The sequence below is a fragment of the Protopterus annectens genome, chromosome 10.part0 (assembly GCF_019279795.1).
Source record: "Protopterus annectens isolate FY-2018-M chromosome 10.part0, PAN1.0, whole genome shotgun sequence".
In the NCBI taxonomy this organism is placed as follows: Eukaryota; Metazoa; Chordata; order Ceratodontiformes; family Protopteridae; genus Protopterus; species Protopterus annectens.
Window position 1 is genome coordinate 620,952,257 of NC_056744.1, and position 16,178 is coordinate 620,968,434.

The 16,178-nt window shown below is 36.5% G+C and overlaps 1 protein-coding gene across 1 annotated transcript in view; it reads left to right on the forward strand.

Annotated features, from left to right (window-relative positions):
• Positions 1–16,178, forward strand: part of LRP8 (LDL receptor related protein 8) — a 1,993,970-nt gene that overhangs the window by 1,814,726 nt on the left and 163,066 nt on the right. The window contains exon 13 of the mRNA XM_044085444.1: positions 4,881–5,020. Coding sequence (XP_043941379.1) covers positions 4,881–5,020 — 140 coding nt within the window. The remainder of the gene's footprint in view (positions 1–4,880; positions 5,021–16,178) is intronic.

The following is a 16,178-nucleotide window of genomic DNA, read 5'->3' on the forward strand; positions in this document are numbered from 1 at the left end:
AACTTGGTCAGCCATAAACCTATAACATTAGCTTTGACCTCCAAAAGTAAATACCTAACAGAAGTGTCCCATGGACTGAACCTTTGGCACACCTCTAATGACAGGTCTTTTGGAGGAGGTAGAATAACCTACTCTGTGTTTTATTTATGAGCCAATTTGCTATTCAGTGAGTTGCACAGGGGTTAATATTTAGCTGGGAGAATTTATCAACAATGTCTGTGTGGGATAGTGTTGAATACCTTTGTGATGTTTAGATATGTGGTGTGTACTGATTTTCCCTTGTCCATTGAATCAGTAACCTTCTGGAAGAAGTTGATCAGAGTAAGAAGGCACAGTCTGCCCTTAACCCAACTGGCTTGTGTCAATAGTTTGTAGGCTACGTATGTCCTTATTTATTAATTCCCTGGTAATCTTCTTCATAGCTTTACAGATGAGGCTGGTCAGAAATATGGGTCCATTATCACCCAGGACCATTGTTGCCCCATCATTATATTGAGATGACTGTTGCTGTCCTCCATTTGCCTGGCACAAAGCCTGTTTGTAGGCTGACATTGAATTGCCTCAGGGGGGTTGACAGGTCCAGTTTCATAGGCTTGGCATGTTGTCCGGCATCATAGAAGCAGTGTTCCTGACCTTGGAAAGTACTTTGCGGACTTGTTCTTGGGAGATTTGAGGAGGAGTGTTGATTTAGGTATATGATCTGGGAATGTAGGGAGGGACAGGATAGTGAAGTTTGAGCTAATTTTATTTGATAGTAGACTGGCGATGTCCTCATGGTCTGCCTATGGGATATTATTAACTGTTAGCTCTGTGCAGTGCTGGACTTTGTTTCTGAGGTTTTTAACATAGCTAAAGAATATTTTTGGTTGCATTTTGCCCGGGTGGCTATTTTGGCTCATATTTAATTTTAGTCGATTAAATGAGGGACCAGAGTTCCTTGTTAAGCTTATCAAGAGCATTTTTGACATCTGAGATGTACATTTATTGTAGTGTACAATGATTTTTTTTTCTTTATTTGTAGAGTCTGTTAATATTTGGGTTCCATCATAGGCATTTATTTTTAAATTTGACATTGCAGTTACTTTGGAGGGGGACAGACACAGCTATGCAGCTATTTGGCGGTAAAGTATCAAAACCTACTTCACCTCCACACCAATAACAGAACTCTTTGTTCCAGTAACAAACTTATTCTCACAGTAACTAAGTCAAATAATACAGCAGGTGATGCTCTCTTTTCTAATTATGTATCCAAAATATAGAATGCTCTACCCTATAACATAACTACTATGACATCTTTCGTACAGTTCAAAAAAGCATTAAAATTGCATCTCACTAATAACTGGCTATGCTCTTGCACTTCACCAGGCTAGACCCTCCACTATGTTAGCCTGTACACCACCTTAACTATCTCACACCTCAAGAGGAACAGATAGGTCTATATTCTATTACTGTAGAAATACATACAGTATAATACAATGGATTGTTAATGGTTTAGACCCCAATAACCTTTAAGAAGTTGTTGGTTTACACATGACTCCCTCCAGCAATGATTGAGGTCATTATATATATATCTCTTTAGACTAATGAAACTATTAGTGTGACATTTCTCTGTTTTTACTAATTGTGACTGCTGTGTATGAATATATTACTATCAATTAAGACTCATTGCATTTTGTATTTAAATATACTTTGTAGTTTTTTTTTTTTTTTGTTACATGTTATTCATATGTGTGGAGCTTTTCTCCCCAGGCCTCCACTGAAAATGGACCTGTGTCCAGTAGACTATCCCGGTTAACAAATGTAAAATAAAATAAATAAATAAATATACACAGTGGGGTCATCAGGTTGGAGGGGGATTTCGAATTTAGGCAGATCTGTTGCATAATCGCTAAATACTGAGGTATTTGGAGATGCTTCCAGCTTCAGTCTTATGGTGAATGTGACTGATTTATGGTCTAATTTGGCTAGAAGGAAGTTACAGCTGATGGGGAAGAGAGCTTACTATATTGGTGAGGACCAAGTCCATTGTTTGTCTCCACTAGTTGAGGTATGTACTAAATGGTCCAGAGACTTTGTATTTATGAAGTCCAGAAATCTCTCTGGGCATATATGTTAGGGGATGTGTAAGTTTCCCATTTGTTGGAGCAGCAGTTAAAGTCCCCTAGGAGAATGGGGTTTGTCCTAATGCATAGGGTCTACATATTAGTCAGGTAGGAGGCATGGGGTGAGGGGGTCCTGTAGTTAGTGATAAGGAGGTTTGTCAATGCTAAGTTGGATGTTGAGGAGTTCCAAGTTGTTATCCTGTCTAACAAGCATGGAGGTGTAAGTTTGTTCTACAAACATGTAGACACCATACCTTTAGTGCCTTCATCTAGTCTGTGGTAGATGCTGAAACTCTGCACTGATAGGGTGCTCTCAATGGTCTTGAACAATGTTTCAAGCAAGCCGGCTTCAGAGACAGTTGGAAAGTGCAAGTCCATGATTCCAGGTGCTTACCAGTCTGGGCTGAAGGGGGATTAGTGCCCATGAGGTTTGGAGTTGGTTACCAGAGGTGCTATTTGTCTTGTAATGGAATCTTCATTTTGTAACGTAGCAAGTGTATGAGCTGACAGAAAAGGTAAAGTGCAGATTATAGAAGAAGGGATAAAAATTGCAGAACAGTTAACGAGATACCCAAGTAAAAACATATATACAATATGACCGAATACCTTGAAGATTAATAAGACGACGTAGATTCCAAATTATTTTGAGAAGAAAAACATAAAACGTAAGTGATTCCATACTACTGAGGTTGGAGAGGTGTAGAAAAAAAGATAGGGGAAAGGTTTGAAAAAAATGAGTATGTGGGTTAGGAGAGAAGTAAGAAGTTAAAAAAAAAGGTAACCGAGATTTGGGGGACATGAAGGGGAAAGGATAGGGCAACCAGGTCAGTATACAGAAGATGAAGCTAAAAGAGTGGCTGAGAGGTTCTTCAGGACAATGCCTTTCATAGAAGAGCTACATTTAAATAAGTTAAACAGAACAGATGTTGTGTAAGTAATACCATCTTTGCAACTATAGATTTGTTTGGAGATGAGACTTCATATTTTGGTAAATTGATTTAATTATAGTGAATCCGAAAAAGAAAGAACCGTAATTATGTTTAGATCTAATAGGTTTAATGCAAAGCCAAGACTGTGACCTAAGACTAAATGTGAGATGTATGGCTAAATGACTGACGGACATAGCTAGACATGTTTCTAAGGAACAGAACATACAAAGGATCACTTTTATCTGAAGGAAGCAAAATGTGGAAGTTCTGGCCATTTAATTTTCCATAGAACAAAAGCAGCAAATGTAATGACTTTGTAGTAGTTTTGTTCTCATTTTTTAAGCTGAGTTATACAGTGACAGGTAAATGTGGCGTACAGGAGGCAGGGTGTCCTACATGAGGCATCAGTGGTTAATGCATGTATGTTCATTAACAAACAGTTTCACTCTGTATAGCAAACTGAGCTTCTGAATTCATCCTGGTCTCACAACATCCTTCACTGTCTGAAACAGCAGTATATATTTGCACTGCTAACCACCATACGGTGTTGTACATGAGTAAATAATGTTTTTTTATTGAAGCTTAATTTTGATCAGATTGTGATATAGATTGACAGCATAAAAGAGTGTAGAGATCACTAATTATTGAGGATTACTGTAATTATATGTATATGGTTAGTGCTAGGGAGTGATCGGGCCACATTACCAAGAAAGATTTATAATATTTTGTACTGCAGGTTGTTGTATATATAAGGAATGTGTATGTGATCAGATTATGTGAACAAATCAATGCATGCAATTAATATTTACTGACTCTACTCTTGAAGAAGTCGCCAAGTTCCTCAGATTGCGATACGTTAATGTTCTGAAGTGTTAAAGGGGGCACATCAGTGTTGGTAGGGGGAGATGTTGTATTGGATGCACTAGCAGAAGCATGTATTCCAGTGAGTTGTATGTCATGTGATTGGATACTTTATGGATGAAGAGCTTATGGAAGTGCAGAAATTGCACTAAAGCCATTAAGTAAGTTGTGTTATAAAAGTGATGATTTATAATGCCAAGAGGCTTGGACATATGATGATAGTGGAAAGCTAAGCTGTATTATTGTCTAACAAGTAAAAATACAGTGTATGAAGATGCAGATATTTAGTGAGTGTATCTGTCATCTGCTATTTGTGCTCTAGCAAAACTGGCATGCTTCTTAAATGTTGTTGTTGTTGTTAAATAATCAAGGTTAATCCTTTGACTATATTCTATATGGAAAAACTAGATTTTTGCTCCCAGATCTTCAAAACACTTTGCTTTACAGAAACCAAGCATAAGTGTCTGATTACTGCCCTTGCCTGATTCCAGCAATTTGTGCTCTCTGCTTCCCAAATAGCTAGTTTCTTGACCATTGTATTATACTAATCACAGACTTTATTCATCATACTTTGTTATGGACCCATATATGTTCATATGTTGAAAAACAAAGAATATATTGAATTCTGTTAACATATTATGTAGGCAATATTGTTGCTGCTCACTAGCTCTTTCTGAAGTCATACTTCCTTAAGCATCCTACGTTTGGTGGTATCTCACTATCCCTCCTGGCCCATGGCTCATGATGATTATGGATAGAAGCTAGATAAATTCAGATTTGCTTCTACCCACGACAAAGTATCCCTGCTTCACATTAAGTATTAACTGGCAGTAAAGGCAGGTGCTCAACCAGGAAGGACACGTGGACATTTTCATGATGATTGTATATGTTTATTTGTCTGTCATTAAACACACTTGATTTCAAGAACAGCTGTTAAATCCATCGAGTCATGTTTAACTGCATATGGGAATCGTCTTCCTTTTTGCAGATTTGTTAAGCCAACGATTGTATTGGGTAGACTCTAAGCTCCACCAGCTTTCTAGCATTGATTTCAATGGGGCCAACAGGAAAGTTCTTATCTCCTCTCCCAACTACCTGAGTCATCCTGCTGCCTTGGCAGTATTTGAGGTAAGAAATGTCATTACTTGGTTTGTTATACATGATATTGTGTAAACTGCATTGTTGAAGTTGTTATTGTCTTTATATTCTGTTAGCATTGATTCAGAGGCAGTTCTTTTTCTTATTCCATTGACTGCATTATCATGACACCAGCAACTCCTTCTCACACTTTTTATAAAGATTTGCTTCCCAGATAGGCATAACTAAACCCTTCATTTCACTTTTCTACAGGTGTCTGTCCTTGTAAGGTTTTATCATTTAAATCTGAAACCTAACCATCAAGGTATTGCTTGGTTTCTCTGACATATTTAATTTAGCAAATTATTTCTTAGAGAAATACTTTGAATTCTCATTAATATTTTAATATTTAATTTAATAATGACTCCAAAATGCTGAATATTTGCTATCATATTCTAAAAATGCACAGTTCTGGATGCCTAGTCCTAAATGTATCTTTAGGATGAGGTTTGATTCCCTCAGCCTTCATTGCCTGACTTGTATGACTCTGAACAAGTCACTTAACCAGACACCGCTCCCGGGCTGAGTCTGAAAAAGGTCCGTGGAGATTAGTGCTCTCCCCTGGAAAGCAAATACAAAAATAAAAAATGTGAAACTATATAAAAATGAAAGCTGAAGATGTGTATTGCTGAAACTGGAGAAGTATGCTGCTAAACTTACAGAGATTTTGGATTAATGTAGATTCTTTTCATTTAATATAATAAAGCAATATTGTTAAAAGAAATTCCTGACAGGGTAGTAGATGATGATAAATGACAAGTGGACAGACAGCAGCAGAATAAAAATAGTTAATCAACACACAAAGCCTTTATTACAAGAAAGGAAAGTCACTGAAAAAAGTGTATGATAACAGACTGGGACCATAGGACAGGCAGTCTGCTTTTTGTAAATAATGACCAAGTTGTACCTCCCCGCAGTCGAGTGGCATTCGGAAGACATGCATGAATGGGTGTACCTTCGCTGAAGGTTGAGCATCGGGCTGGCAACTCGGCACCATAAAAATCTACTGTCAATCATTAGCGGACCGGAGTTCCATTGTGGCGACCCCTAAAAGCCGAAAAGACAAACCAACAACCAAGTTGCAGATGTCTGTTAACTTGCAGCCAAAGTTTTTTCACTATCCTGCTCTCACTCCTTTCTTAGCCTCTCCACAGTGACTGCTGATCTTGGCACCTGTACCTGTTCATGCTACTGCATATATGCCACAAATTGAGATAACTCAGATGTTGGCATAATTTATTCACTATGTTTGTTGACCCCCTGAGTCTGTACTATTGTTTGAACAAGTTAAATAATGACCACACTCTGCCCCTACTAAGGAGAGGATCTGCCCTGTGGGTGCTCTGTCCCACTTCCTTAAAATAAGTAGCCTTCCAATACTCTTAGACTTATGATGGAAGATGTAAATAAGAGATAGCACTGGAAGCTAGAATTATCATAATGCGGAATAAATGCCACCCATACCTTTCATCCTCTAAGAACAAGAAACTGGAAACTAAAATGATCTTAGTGTAGAATAAATGCCACCCATACCTTTCATCCTCTAAGCACAAGAAATCTGGACAAAGCCAAAAATAATATGGGAACAAAGGCCCAAAATCAGGGAAAATGTTAAATATTGCTCTCATAAACACAGAAAGTTGCTAAAATAATTGGTTCTGTATTACCATATATTTTCTGTTCAAAAATGGGGCTGTGGATGGATGAAGTTTGAAACTCATATATGTGTCATTATTTAGTGATATCAATCCACTTCAATCCAGAATGGTTTGGCAGAAAACTAAAATTATATGAATGGACATAAAATATGTGGCAACAATCTGATTATTTAAGAGGTATAAAAACACAAAAATAGAAGTTATGTCCTTACCATAACGTTCCATGTGGAGTGTTCATCTCGCCTTTGTTCTTACACATGGGTTCGGAGCCGATCCTCGGCTCCGTGTCGGCCGCTTGCAAGCTCTGCATCGAGAAGAAGCTCGAGACAATCTAATACCCACAATCCCCCTCTGCCTTTACCTCAGATCTAGTTTGCAAGCAAACCAGTAGTCAGAGAGAGCACACTCATGCTTACATCACATATGCACAGAACTAAGAGTCTATATATATATATATACACATATACACATATATATACATGTCAACTATATATAAAAATGAATAAAGTGAAAATTAAAAAAATAATTTTTAATAAGTAATTAAAAAAAAATTTTGAAATAATGAATTATTAAACATAATTTTATATTTAATATGTTAATTGTTTTTTAAATTTTAAAATTTATTATTTTAAACTTAGAAATTTTTAAATTTTAAAAAAATTTTTTAAAATTGTTATTTAAAATTTTAAAGAAATAAATTATTGTTTAGAAATTTTAAGCACAAAAAAATTTGTTTAGGGGTAGAAATGAATGGTATAAGGATTAAATATTTGGAATTTTTGGTTTGTAAAAATTTGATTTTGAAAATATAAATAGATATAAATGTATAACCATTTAAAATTTTTTTAACTGCTCCCCTTTTTCTTATTTTTAAGCAACACAAAAATTATAAGGTATTTTCTGGATTTTTGTTCTCCCAAATTAAAATTGTTTTTTTGGGGTTTGTGAATTTTTTCTAATTTGTGAACAATATCCATTTTAATTTTGGAGGATTCTTGAAAGAAATTTGGGTTTCAATGGACGGGAAATATTTTTAAATAGAACATTTAGGGGGAAAAAAATGAAATTTTCAAGAAAAACCCGGGCAGATGAAAATTTTTAAATTTTAATTTTTTAATAAGAAAGCTCTGGGAAATTCAGATAATACCGAAAAATGAAAAATGGCTACCAAAAAAGAGTCTTTCCCTAAAAAATTTAAAAATGGGCAAGAGGAAGGTGTTCAAAAGGGGGAAAAAACCATTAACTTTTTTAACAAAAATTTTAACCCCAAAAGGTTAAATAAATTTTTAATCTGGGGTTTAATAGGGAAAAGTTTTCCTTTTTTAAAAAACTTTAAAAGTTTGTGGGGGCATACAAGCCCCACATTTTTCCAATGGAAATTTAGGAAATGGCGCCAATTGAACTTTTTAATGTGGAAAAGGAGAAGCACCCTTTAAAATTAAAAAAGTTGTTAAAAAACTTAAATATTTTTTAAAAAGGATATAAAGGACCACTTTTGTTCAAAAAAATTTCAAACTTTTTTCCTTTTAACTAGTTTTTAATGTTTTAAAGTATTGGAAAACTTTATGGAAGTCCCTAATATATTTAATAAAAAAATAATTAATTGTACTGCATTATCTGAACCAGATTTTCATGCTGCGATAACTGACGAAAATTGAAGAATGGATGTTTGGGTTTGCCCTGTAAGGTCTTTCTAATTTGTGTTTTACAAGTAAGGTCAAACATTTTTAAGTTTTAATGGAAGGCTGGGCTGTAAACAGAGGGCTTGGGAAAGTAGTCAACATTTTCTTCCGCTGCTGCTTCTTCAATCGACCATGCGTAGCTTGACTGGAGAAGCTAGCTGCAGTGTCTCTGCCCTTTTACCTACATCAGAACATTCGATAGGCAGCAAAGACAATCGAGAGGATTTTCAAGTAGAAACAATGGCAGTACTGCAAAATCTTTTGAATCTGCTAACTTCCTTTCATTCCCCTAATGAAAGTCTCACTTTGGGGATCAATTACAATAGAGAGGGTAATCCAAAAAAAAAAACTCGAATGAAGAATGTCAAAATGATTTTGCAGTACTGCCATTTTTCTACTTGAAAAATCCCCATTGTCTTTGCTTCCTATCAGATGTTCAAAACACTGCAGCTAGTTTAGGTAAGGATAAGTTCAGATAAGGAAAACACAGAGACAAAAAATGTGGCTTTCAGAACTTTTTATTTTAACAATATTTTAATCGGTCTTGAAAAGAACCATTGAATTATTAATGCTTTTAAATCGTGGAGGGTGGATGATGTTGACAGCTGATTCCGTGGTCATTTTTCTATGAAAAACTTGGTAGGACTGATGTTTTAGATTTGTGAAGGTGGCATGTTCTGACAAAAGCACATACTACTTCAGCGATCATTGATTTCATTACTAAGATAATGATGTTGATAGGTCTTCGGTGGTTTTCTTTTACTATGTGGTGGGAAGCAGTCTTTTATGGGCAAGCAAAGGAACGCGGCAGCAGGCGGACTTGAAATAATAAATATGCTTATGTAAAGTGCTGAAAGAAACATGAACACTATGTTTTTACATTTTGTTGATATAAGTAAAGAAAACACACTTTTGCGGTAACAAAATAGACATTCTACAACAGTTTTACAACATTAACTAGCATATTTAATGATTGTGAAGCAACCGCTATTGCCGTTAAAAATCTGGTTGCGATAATACGTAAGTACCATATATATATATATATATATATATATATATATATATATATATATATATATATATATATATACAGACACACACACACACACATACACACACACATCAGTGTTTATTATTTTAAACTGTGTGTGTGTGTGTCTGTGTCTGATAGTAACTGCTTCAAATTTCGTAGGGTTTGTGTTGTGCAGCAAGTGCAGAATGCTCCTTAGATTGTGTTTTATGAGGGCAGATGTCATGCTATGTAAAGATCAGTACCAGCTCACTCACATTGGTCTCCAGTTTTCAGTGCATTGTTCATTGTTCATACTCAAGAATACTATGTTAGGAATCTGCAAGACTATCAAATATAATTACAGTATTCAGGTATCAGTGTTCTATACCTAAACAATTTTCATTCTTTGACATCTCCGTTTTGTATGTTTAGTATAGAAATTTTATCTACTACCATAAGAAAAAGTGAGAGGTAAAACTGATGGACCTGTTTTATCTGGTTTTCATCTTTCTGTATGTTTATTTTCTCTTTTAATTTATTACCTTAGTCGCATTATTTATTATGGTTGTACTGGGCCATCAGTTTCAGTCAACGTTTGTGTGTGCCAGCAGTGTTGTATTTGTACTATTCCTGTGTGTTTTTATTTCTGGGCTAAGAGCCATTTTTTCCTTAGACTTTAAGTGAAGTGTCTCTATGCCAAGTATAGTGTCGTGTGTTTATCTTATATATTCAGTTAAAGAAGAAGCATATCACCCCAGTTGCATTGCTGCTTAAACGGGTACCCAAAGAGTGATGGTATGGTTTAAACAATGAAGAACCTGACTTTTCACCAGAAACAGAGCTGCTGCCTCTGTATTCATTATTATTGTCTGCTCCCCGATACCAGATGATGTGATTTTGTAAGCTACAGCCATCTGTAAGATGGCAAATAATTATTTAGTGGCTTAGTCTTTTGTTTATAAGACAGATGTGGCATGGTTTTGTCAATGAGTAGATGTCGTGTGTGAAGCCTTTTAGGCACTGAAACCAAGCAGAGTGTCTTGAAGATTTCACAAGTGTTTCATAAGAAAATGTTACAAATTTCAAATGAGTGATTAGATCTAAGAAAGTACAAAGCATTATGTTTTTATTCAGTGCAGGCCATATCACAGTTTGTATAGCAGACATCAACAAATCATATCCCTTGTAGCTGCCTCCTGGTTGGAACTTTATCTCCAGATTTTTTATATGCCATATTAGCATGCTAATGTGTGCCTTTTAAGCTATTCTACAACTAACACTGTTGTATTTTAACTTTCTAAAGTTTGCTGTATGTTTGCTTTACAGCATTTTTTTAAAGTATTTTTAGGATAACTTCACCCGCTTGACTTCGTTTAAAGTAATCTCATACCAGCTCGTGGCTACTTTACTTCTGTTGTTTATCTGGAAAAGGTAGAAACTGATGGTGTATGTCATCTCTAGACTCAGAGCTGATCATGGTCAAATGGGACTCCAGGCAGGGTACTCCCCCCCCCCCCCCCCCCCGGGGGCAACCATTCCAGTGTCTCATTACTTGTCTGTCACTCCCCAGTTACCATAAACACTGTTCAAGCTTCTCTGTGTGTATACTGTTTTCTTTACTTCTACAGTGATAACTGACATTTAGATGTAATTTAAAACTTTTATTTCAAACACCGATAGCCATTTGCTAAACAAAACAATACAGTCTTAAAATGAAAACATACTTAGCATGAGCAACAGCAAATCTGTGGGCTGTTTTCAAACCACGGGCCCCTGCACACACTTTTAGGACCATGCATAAATGCACATGTTCTTTAATTTTCCTTCTTGATGGTATTAAATTATATTTCTTGTTTAATACAGCACCAATTGTTAGTGTGTGTTTTAAGTTTGTAGTTTTGAACATTTTTCCAGTAAGCAATGAAGAAAAATGTATGAATCAATTACAAAACTACCCATTTCAGAACATTTCAACCAAAAAAGGCCACTCAGACTGTTGTCATTATAATCCACCAATATTAGTCAAAATGCATAGTCTCTGCAGAAGTAAAAGTCATCTGTATAATTCCACATTAAAGATAACTATGTCAGCAATCGATCTACCTCATGTGGAAAGAGAACCCAAAGCCTTCTGGACCAAATGCAAGTGTGCTACCTGTTGTGCACTGACAGTGAACAGTGTAGATCTGCATCTCTGTGACTGACATTTACAGACTGCAGTCCTCTGTGATTTACAAAATAAATTAAAAAAAAATTCAGTGAGACCTGGCAGTTGGTGTTGAAGTTTAAGGCACTTTCTTGCTAATAATTAAGGCTCAGGGCTTGACTCTGTGCAACGTCGCTTAACTAAACAGTGCCCCTAACTATACCTCGCAACTGTCCCTGTTTTTGTAGCTGTGTCCTTTGTAATCACTCCTAAAACAAAGGTAATGAATTACACGTAATAAATAGTGACAATAATTAGATTTATAGGCTTCTTTTACTTTAAAAATGTGTATTAATTCACATTCTCTTATTTTGTCAATGTCTGATGTAAGTAGTACTAATATTTGTCCCTGATTTTCACTGATTTTGTTGAGAGTTTCCCTAATTCAGTGACTGCTGTGCACCCTAAATCAGGCATTTTGCACACACACACACACACACACACACACACACACACACACACACACACACACCCTAATTCCAGCTGTGCACTCACTAGAATGGTGTTCAGGCTGGCTTGCTGCTCTGCATATCTCCCATGACGCTTACCATCACCTAAAATCAAATTTCCCATGGTGCAGCTGTGCATTCACTGGAACAATGCTTAAGCTTGCTTGCCCTGCATATCTCCCATGATGTTTGCCATCTCCTAAAATCATCTCTCACTCTGTTCATTACTACACTTTCATTTATTAACTGGAACTTCCTAAAACTCCTCCCCTTAGACAATGCTGTAATTTAATTCAGTACAACTTTTCTAAATATCCTAAATAGCCTTGCATCTCCTAGAAGGAAGACAATGAAAACAAATAATGCAGTTTGGCTATCCAAAAGGAGTAGAATGCAAATTTAGGATACAGAAAAAGCACGGAAAAAATGAGAAAAATAGCAAAAATATAAAACACCTCAATATCTTGAAAACTTTATAATGCTTCGCAATCATATTAAAAAGGCAAATAAATGAAGACAAAAAACTATACTATAATAATTTTCAGAATAATGCTTAATACCACCCTAAAAAATTCTGAACATCCATTAAAGAAATCTTTCATCCCGGCCAAAAATTCAACCCAAACTCCTCTCCTGATAACTCACCACTCAAAACTGCAATTCTTATTCTATAGATAGTATAGCATCTCTAACTAAGGATTCCTCAACATCTAATCCCAACCCTGCCCATCAGCCACATATCACATCCACTTTGACCTTCGAACCTGTGCCCACATCCTATATAAAACTATTGTTAAATGAACTTAAACTGTGCTTTTCTTCAGCTGATAACCTTCCAAGCGAGTAGCTAAAACAGCAGCCAGTAGCACTGCCTATCCTGTCTCAATCCTTATAAATAGATCAATCCAAGAATCCCAAACTCCCTGTCTGTGGAAAAAAAAATCACAAATTATCCCTCTGCACAAAGGAAGAATTTCAACAGACATTAAGAACTTTAGACCTAGAGCAATCTTCTCTTCCCTTGCCAAAAAACTTAAAAATGTGCTCAAAAACAATTGCTAGACCCTCTCCTGCAGGAAGAACTCCTATCCCCTACACAACATTGCTTCTGTCCTTTCCATAGTACTAGCACTGCCCTTCTAACCTATATAGTTCCTGTCAGTAAAGGTAGAGATAATATCAAACTAGAGTCTTCCTTATTTCTAGATTTGTCTAAAGCCTTCAACACAGTTTGTCACAGTAAACTACTTCAAATGTCCTCACTACGACTCTCTCAGCCAACCCTTCTGTAATTCAAAAGCTATCTGTCCCAATAAGTACATCAGTAAAATGGCACTTACCTCTCAGTCACCACCGGTGTACCACAAGGCTCTGTCCTTGGTCCCATCCTCTCTAACATTTTCGTCAACACCCTCTAGACTTCCACAAAACAGGCCACCTTAATACATTACGCAGATGATTCCACACTCATTTGTATGCCTGACAACATGGTACACCTCCAAAGAATTACTCAGGAAGCTTTAACACCCCCTGAAATATGGCTTTGTAAAGCATAACTTGTGCTCAACCCAAAAAAGACCAAACTACTAGTTTTTTAACCCAAATCCCCGTGTCATGAAAAATAAAAATTTAAAGTTCTTTCTCTTGATAATATAACCATTGAAGTCACTTATAGTGGATGATAAGCTTACATTTGACCTGCATATACAAAACTTATCAAAAACTACAGATGCTTTACGGAGCCAATAAACTTTCTCACTTATGCAACTAAAACTACACTTGCCACTACTTATCTCCTCCACACTCTTCTTTATGGTGCTCCCATCCTTACTAATGGCAGGTTTCACAAAATGGCAGGTTTCACAAAAATTAGAACTTAAACAATGTTATAACAAAATTGCAAAATTTGCAGCACATACCCCTTTCAGAACCTGCCCCTGTATAGCACCGAAAAGCCTAAATTGGTTAGAACCACCACATCAGCTAACATGCACAACATCTTACCACCTATAAAATTATCCAGCACTAAAAATCATTCTACACAACTATGTTCCCAGTCAGTCATTGTGACCCAGTAACCAAAAACTATCTGTCTACAAACCTAGCAAATCTGCTGGGCATTGTCTGTACTCGTATAAGGTTGCTACCTGTATTGATCAGGTCTGTACCCTCCCTCCCATCTTTCAAAACCACTCTGAAAGACTTCCTAGCGAAAATCTGGCTTTGTTCTTGCTCAAATCCAGGATAAACTATATCCCTAGATGTGAACAAGTATCTTTTCATTCCTTATACCTTCTTACTCTTCCTTCTTCACTTAGTTCCATACTACTAATTCTCTTCCCTGACTTTCTCTCTAAATATACAGTAATCCTGTTTTTCCCACACCTGATATTGCAATTCATATTGGTATCAGACTAACTTACCTTTACTTTCCCTACAAACTGTCTAAAGTTCCTCTAAATATTAAGTCAATGTCATATACCTTGCATCGATTTTTAACTAATGTTTTTATATTATGTCTAATTTGTTATAATTATTTAAACTGCAAATGTTTTTCTTTTATTTCTGAGGATTGTAAAATTATTGTTCTTAAAATGTTTTATAAGAATTCGGAGCTTTTCTCCCCGGGCCACTGTTGAAAATGGGCTTCTACCCAGTTGGACTTTTCCACTAATCAAATGTCAATATGTAAATAAATGAAACTCCCACACAGTGCAGCTGTGCATTTATAGAAACAGTGCCCAGGCTGGCATGTTGGCATACATTTGCCATCTCCTAAAATTAAATCTCCCGTGATTTTTTTAAAGATGCTCAGGGTTGACTGTCCTTACGGACGTTCATTAACATCTTCCTAACGCTGATGTTTCTGTGTTTGCTGTCCTTGATGATCTCCTACAAGGTCCTAATGCTATGTTTATACTTCCTCTCCTTACAGAAGTTCTCCCGTAAGGTCCTAATGCTGGGCTTGTTTATTTATGGATTTGTATTTATTTATTTTTGTAGCAAAGTAGCCCTCCCCCAAGCCAGCATGGGTCCTAGGCAGCTGTCTAGGTCACCTTGGATCCGTCTCTGTCTAGACTGTAATCAGTTATGCTGCAATATAGATTTTTGCGTCATTTCCACGTTTTCCTTGCTTTGCTTGAGGATGTTTCATGTGCAGTGCATGTAATGCAAGCAGTTCTACATGCACTTGCTCACTCATGCAAGTTCCCTAAGGGAATAGGCTGGTATGATGCCCTACTCCCCCACCAAGACATGTTGTTGTTTTTTTATCACCTGGTGTTTAACACCAGCTTTTACAGCAGAATGCTTCTGCAAGAAAGTACAGTAACAAACTGCACCCCCGTACCCTGTCCTAAAACTGTTCTGAATAAGCAGAAGCTGCCATGCAGTACTGAAATCCACTTGTTGTGTTTTGCTTTTCACAGGTACTGCTAAAGTAGGTAAATCGCTCAGTGACCAGATATACAGTTGTCCCAAAGAGGTGGATGAACACCTCTCTGCAGTAATTTTAGTGAAGCCACCCCTTAAAGAGAAGAAGTGTTTACTACCACAGAGGCATGATTGACTCATGGCCATTGATTGTTTATTGTCTATGAGTAGTTAATGTAGAAGTTAATTTTGGTGACTGTCTGTTTCTTGGATTGTAGCCCACAATGCTGAATAAAATGCTGTTACACTACCCACATTTGCTTCTGAAAGATCAGACCAGATCAGACTTTTGCAGTGTTTTGAGAGAATATGCAGGCATTCTATGAGATGGAGAAAACTGTGTAAAGGAAACTTGCTGTTTTGTTAAAGGCTTCCAGCATTTAATCACATTAGCATTTCTAGAGAAGTGGCATAACACTAAAGCAAATGTAACTGTTTTCTGGAGAAATGTGACAGGCTGAGTAAAGTCAAGGTTAGTTAAATGTATTTCTTAGATGTAACTAAAACTGTGGGCATTGTTTCCAGCAAATTTTGCAGCATGTAAAATGTGCAGTTGCAGTAAAAATGCAGCAGGGTTGTTAAAGGGTGGAGCTGGTTTCTCATATGTGAGCTTGTAACTGCAGTAGCTGAAGTACCTGTGGTTCAAGCACTTTTGTACTTGAGCTGTGCGTTTCTAGGAATATTTGGAAAACGGTGATACAAGCAGACTG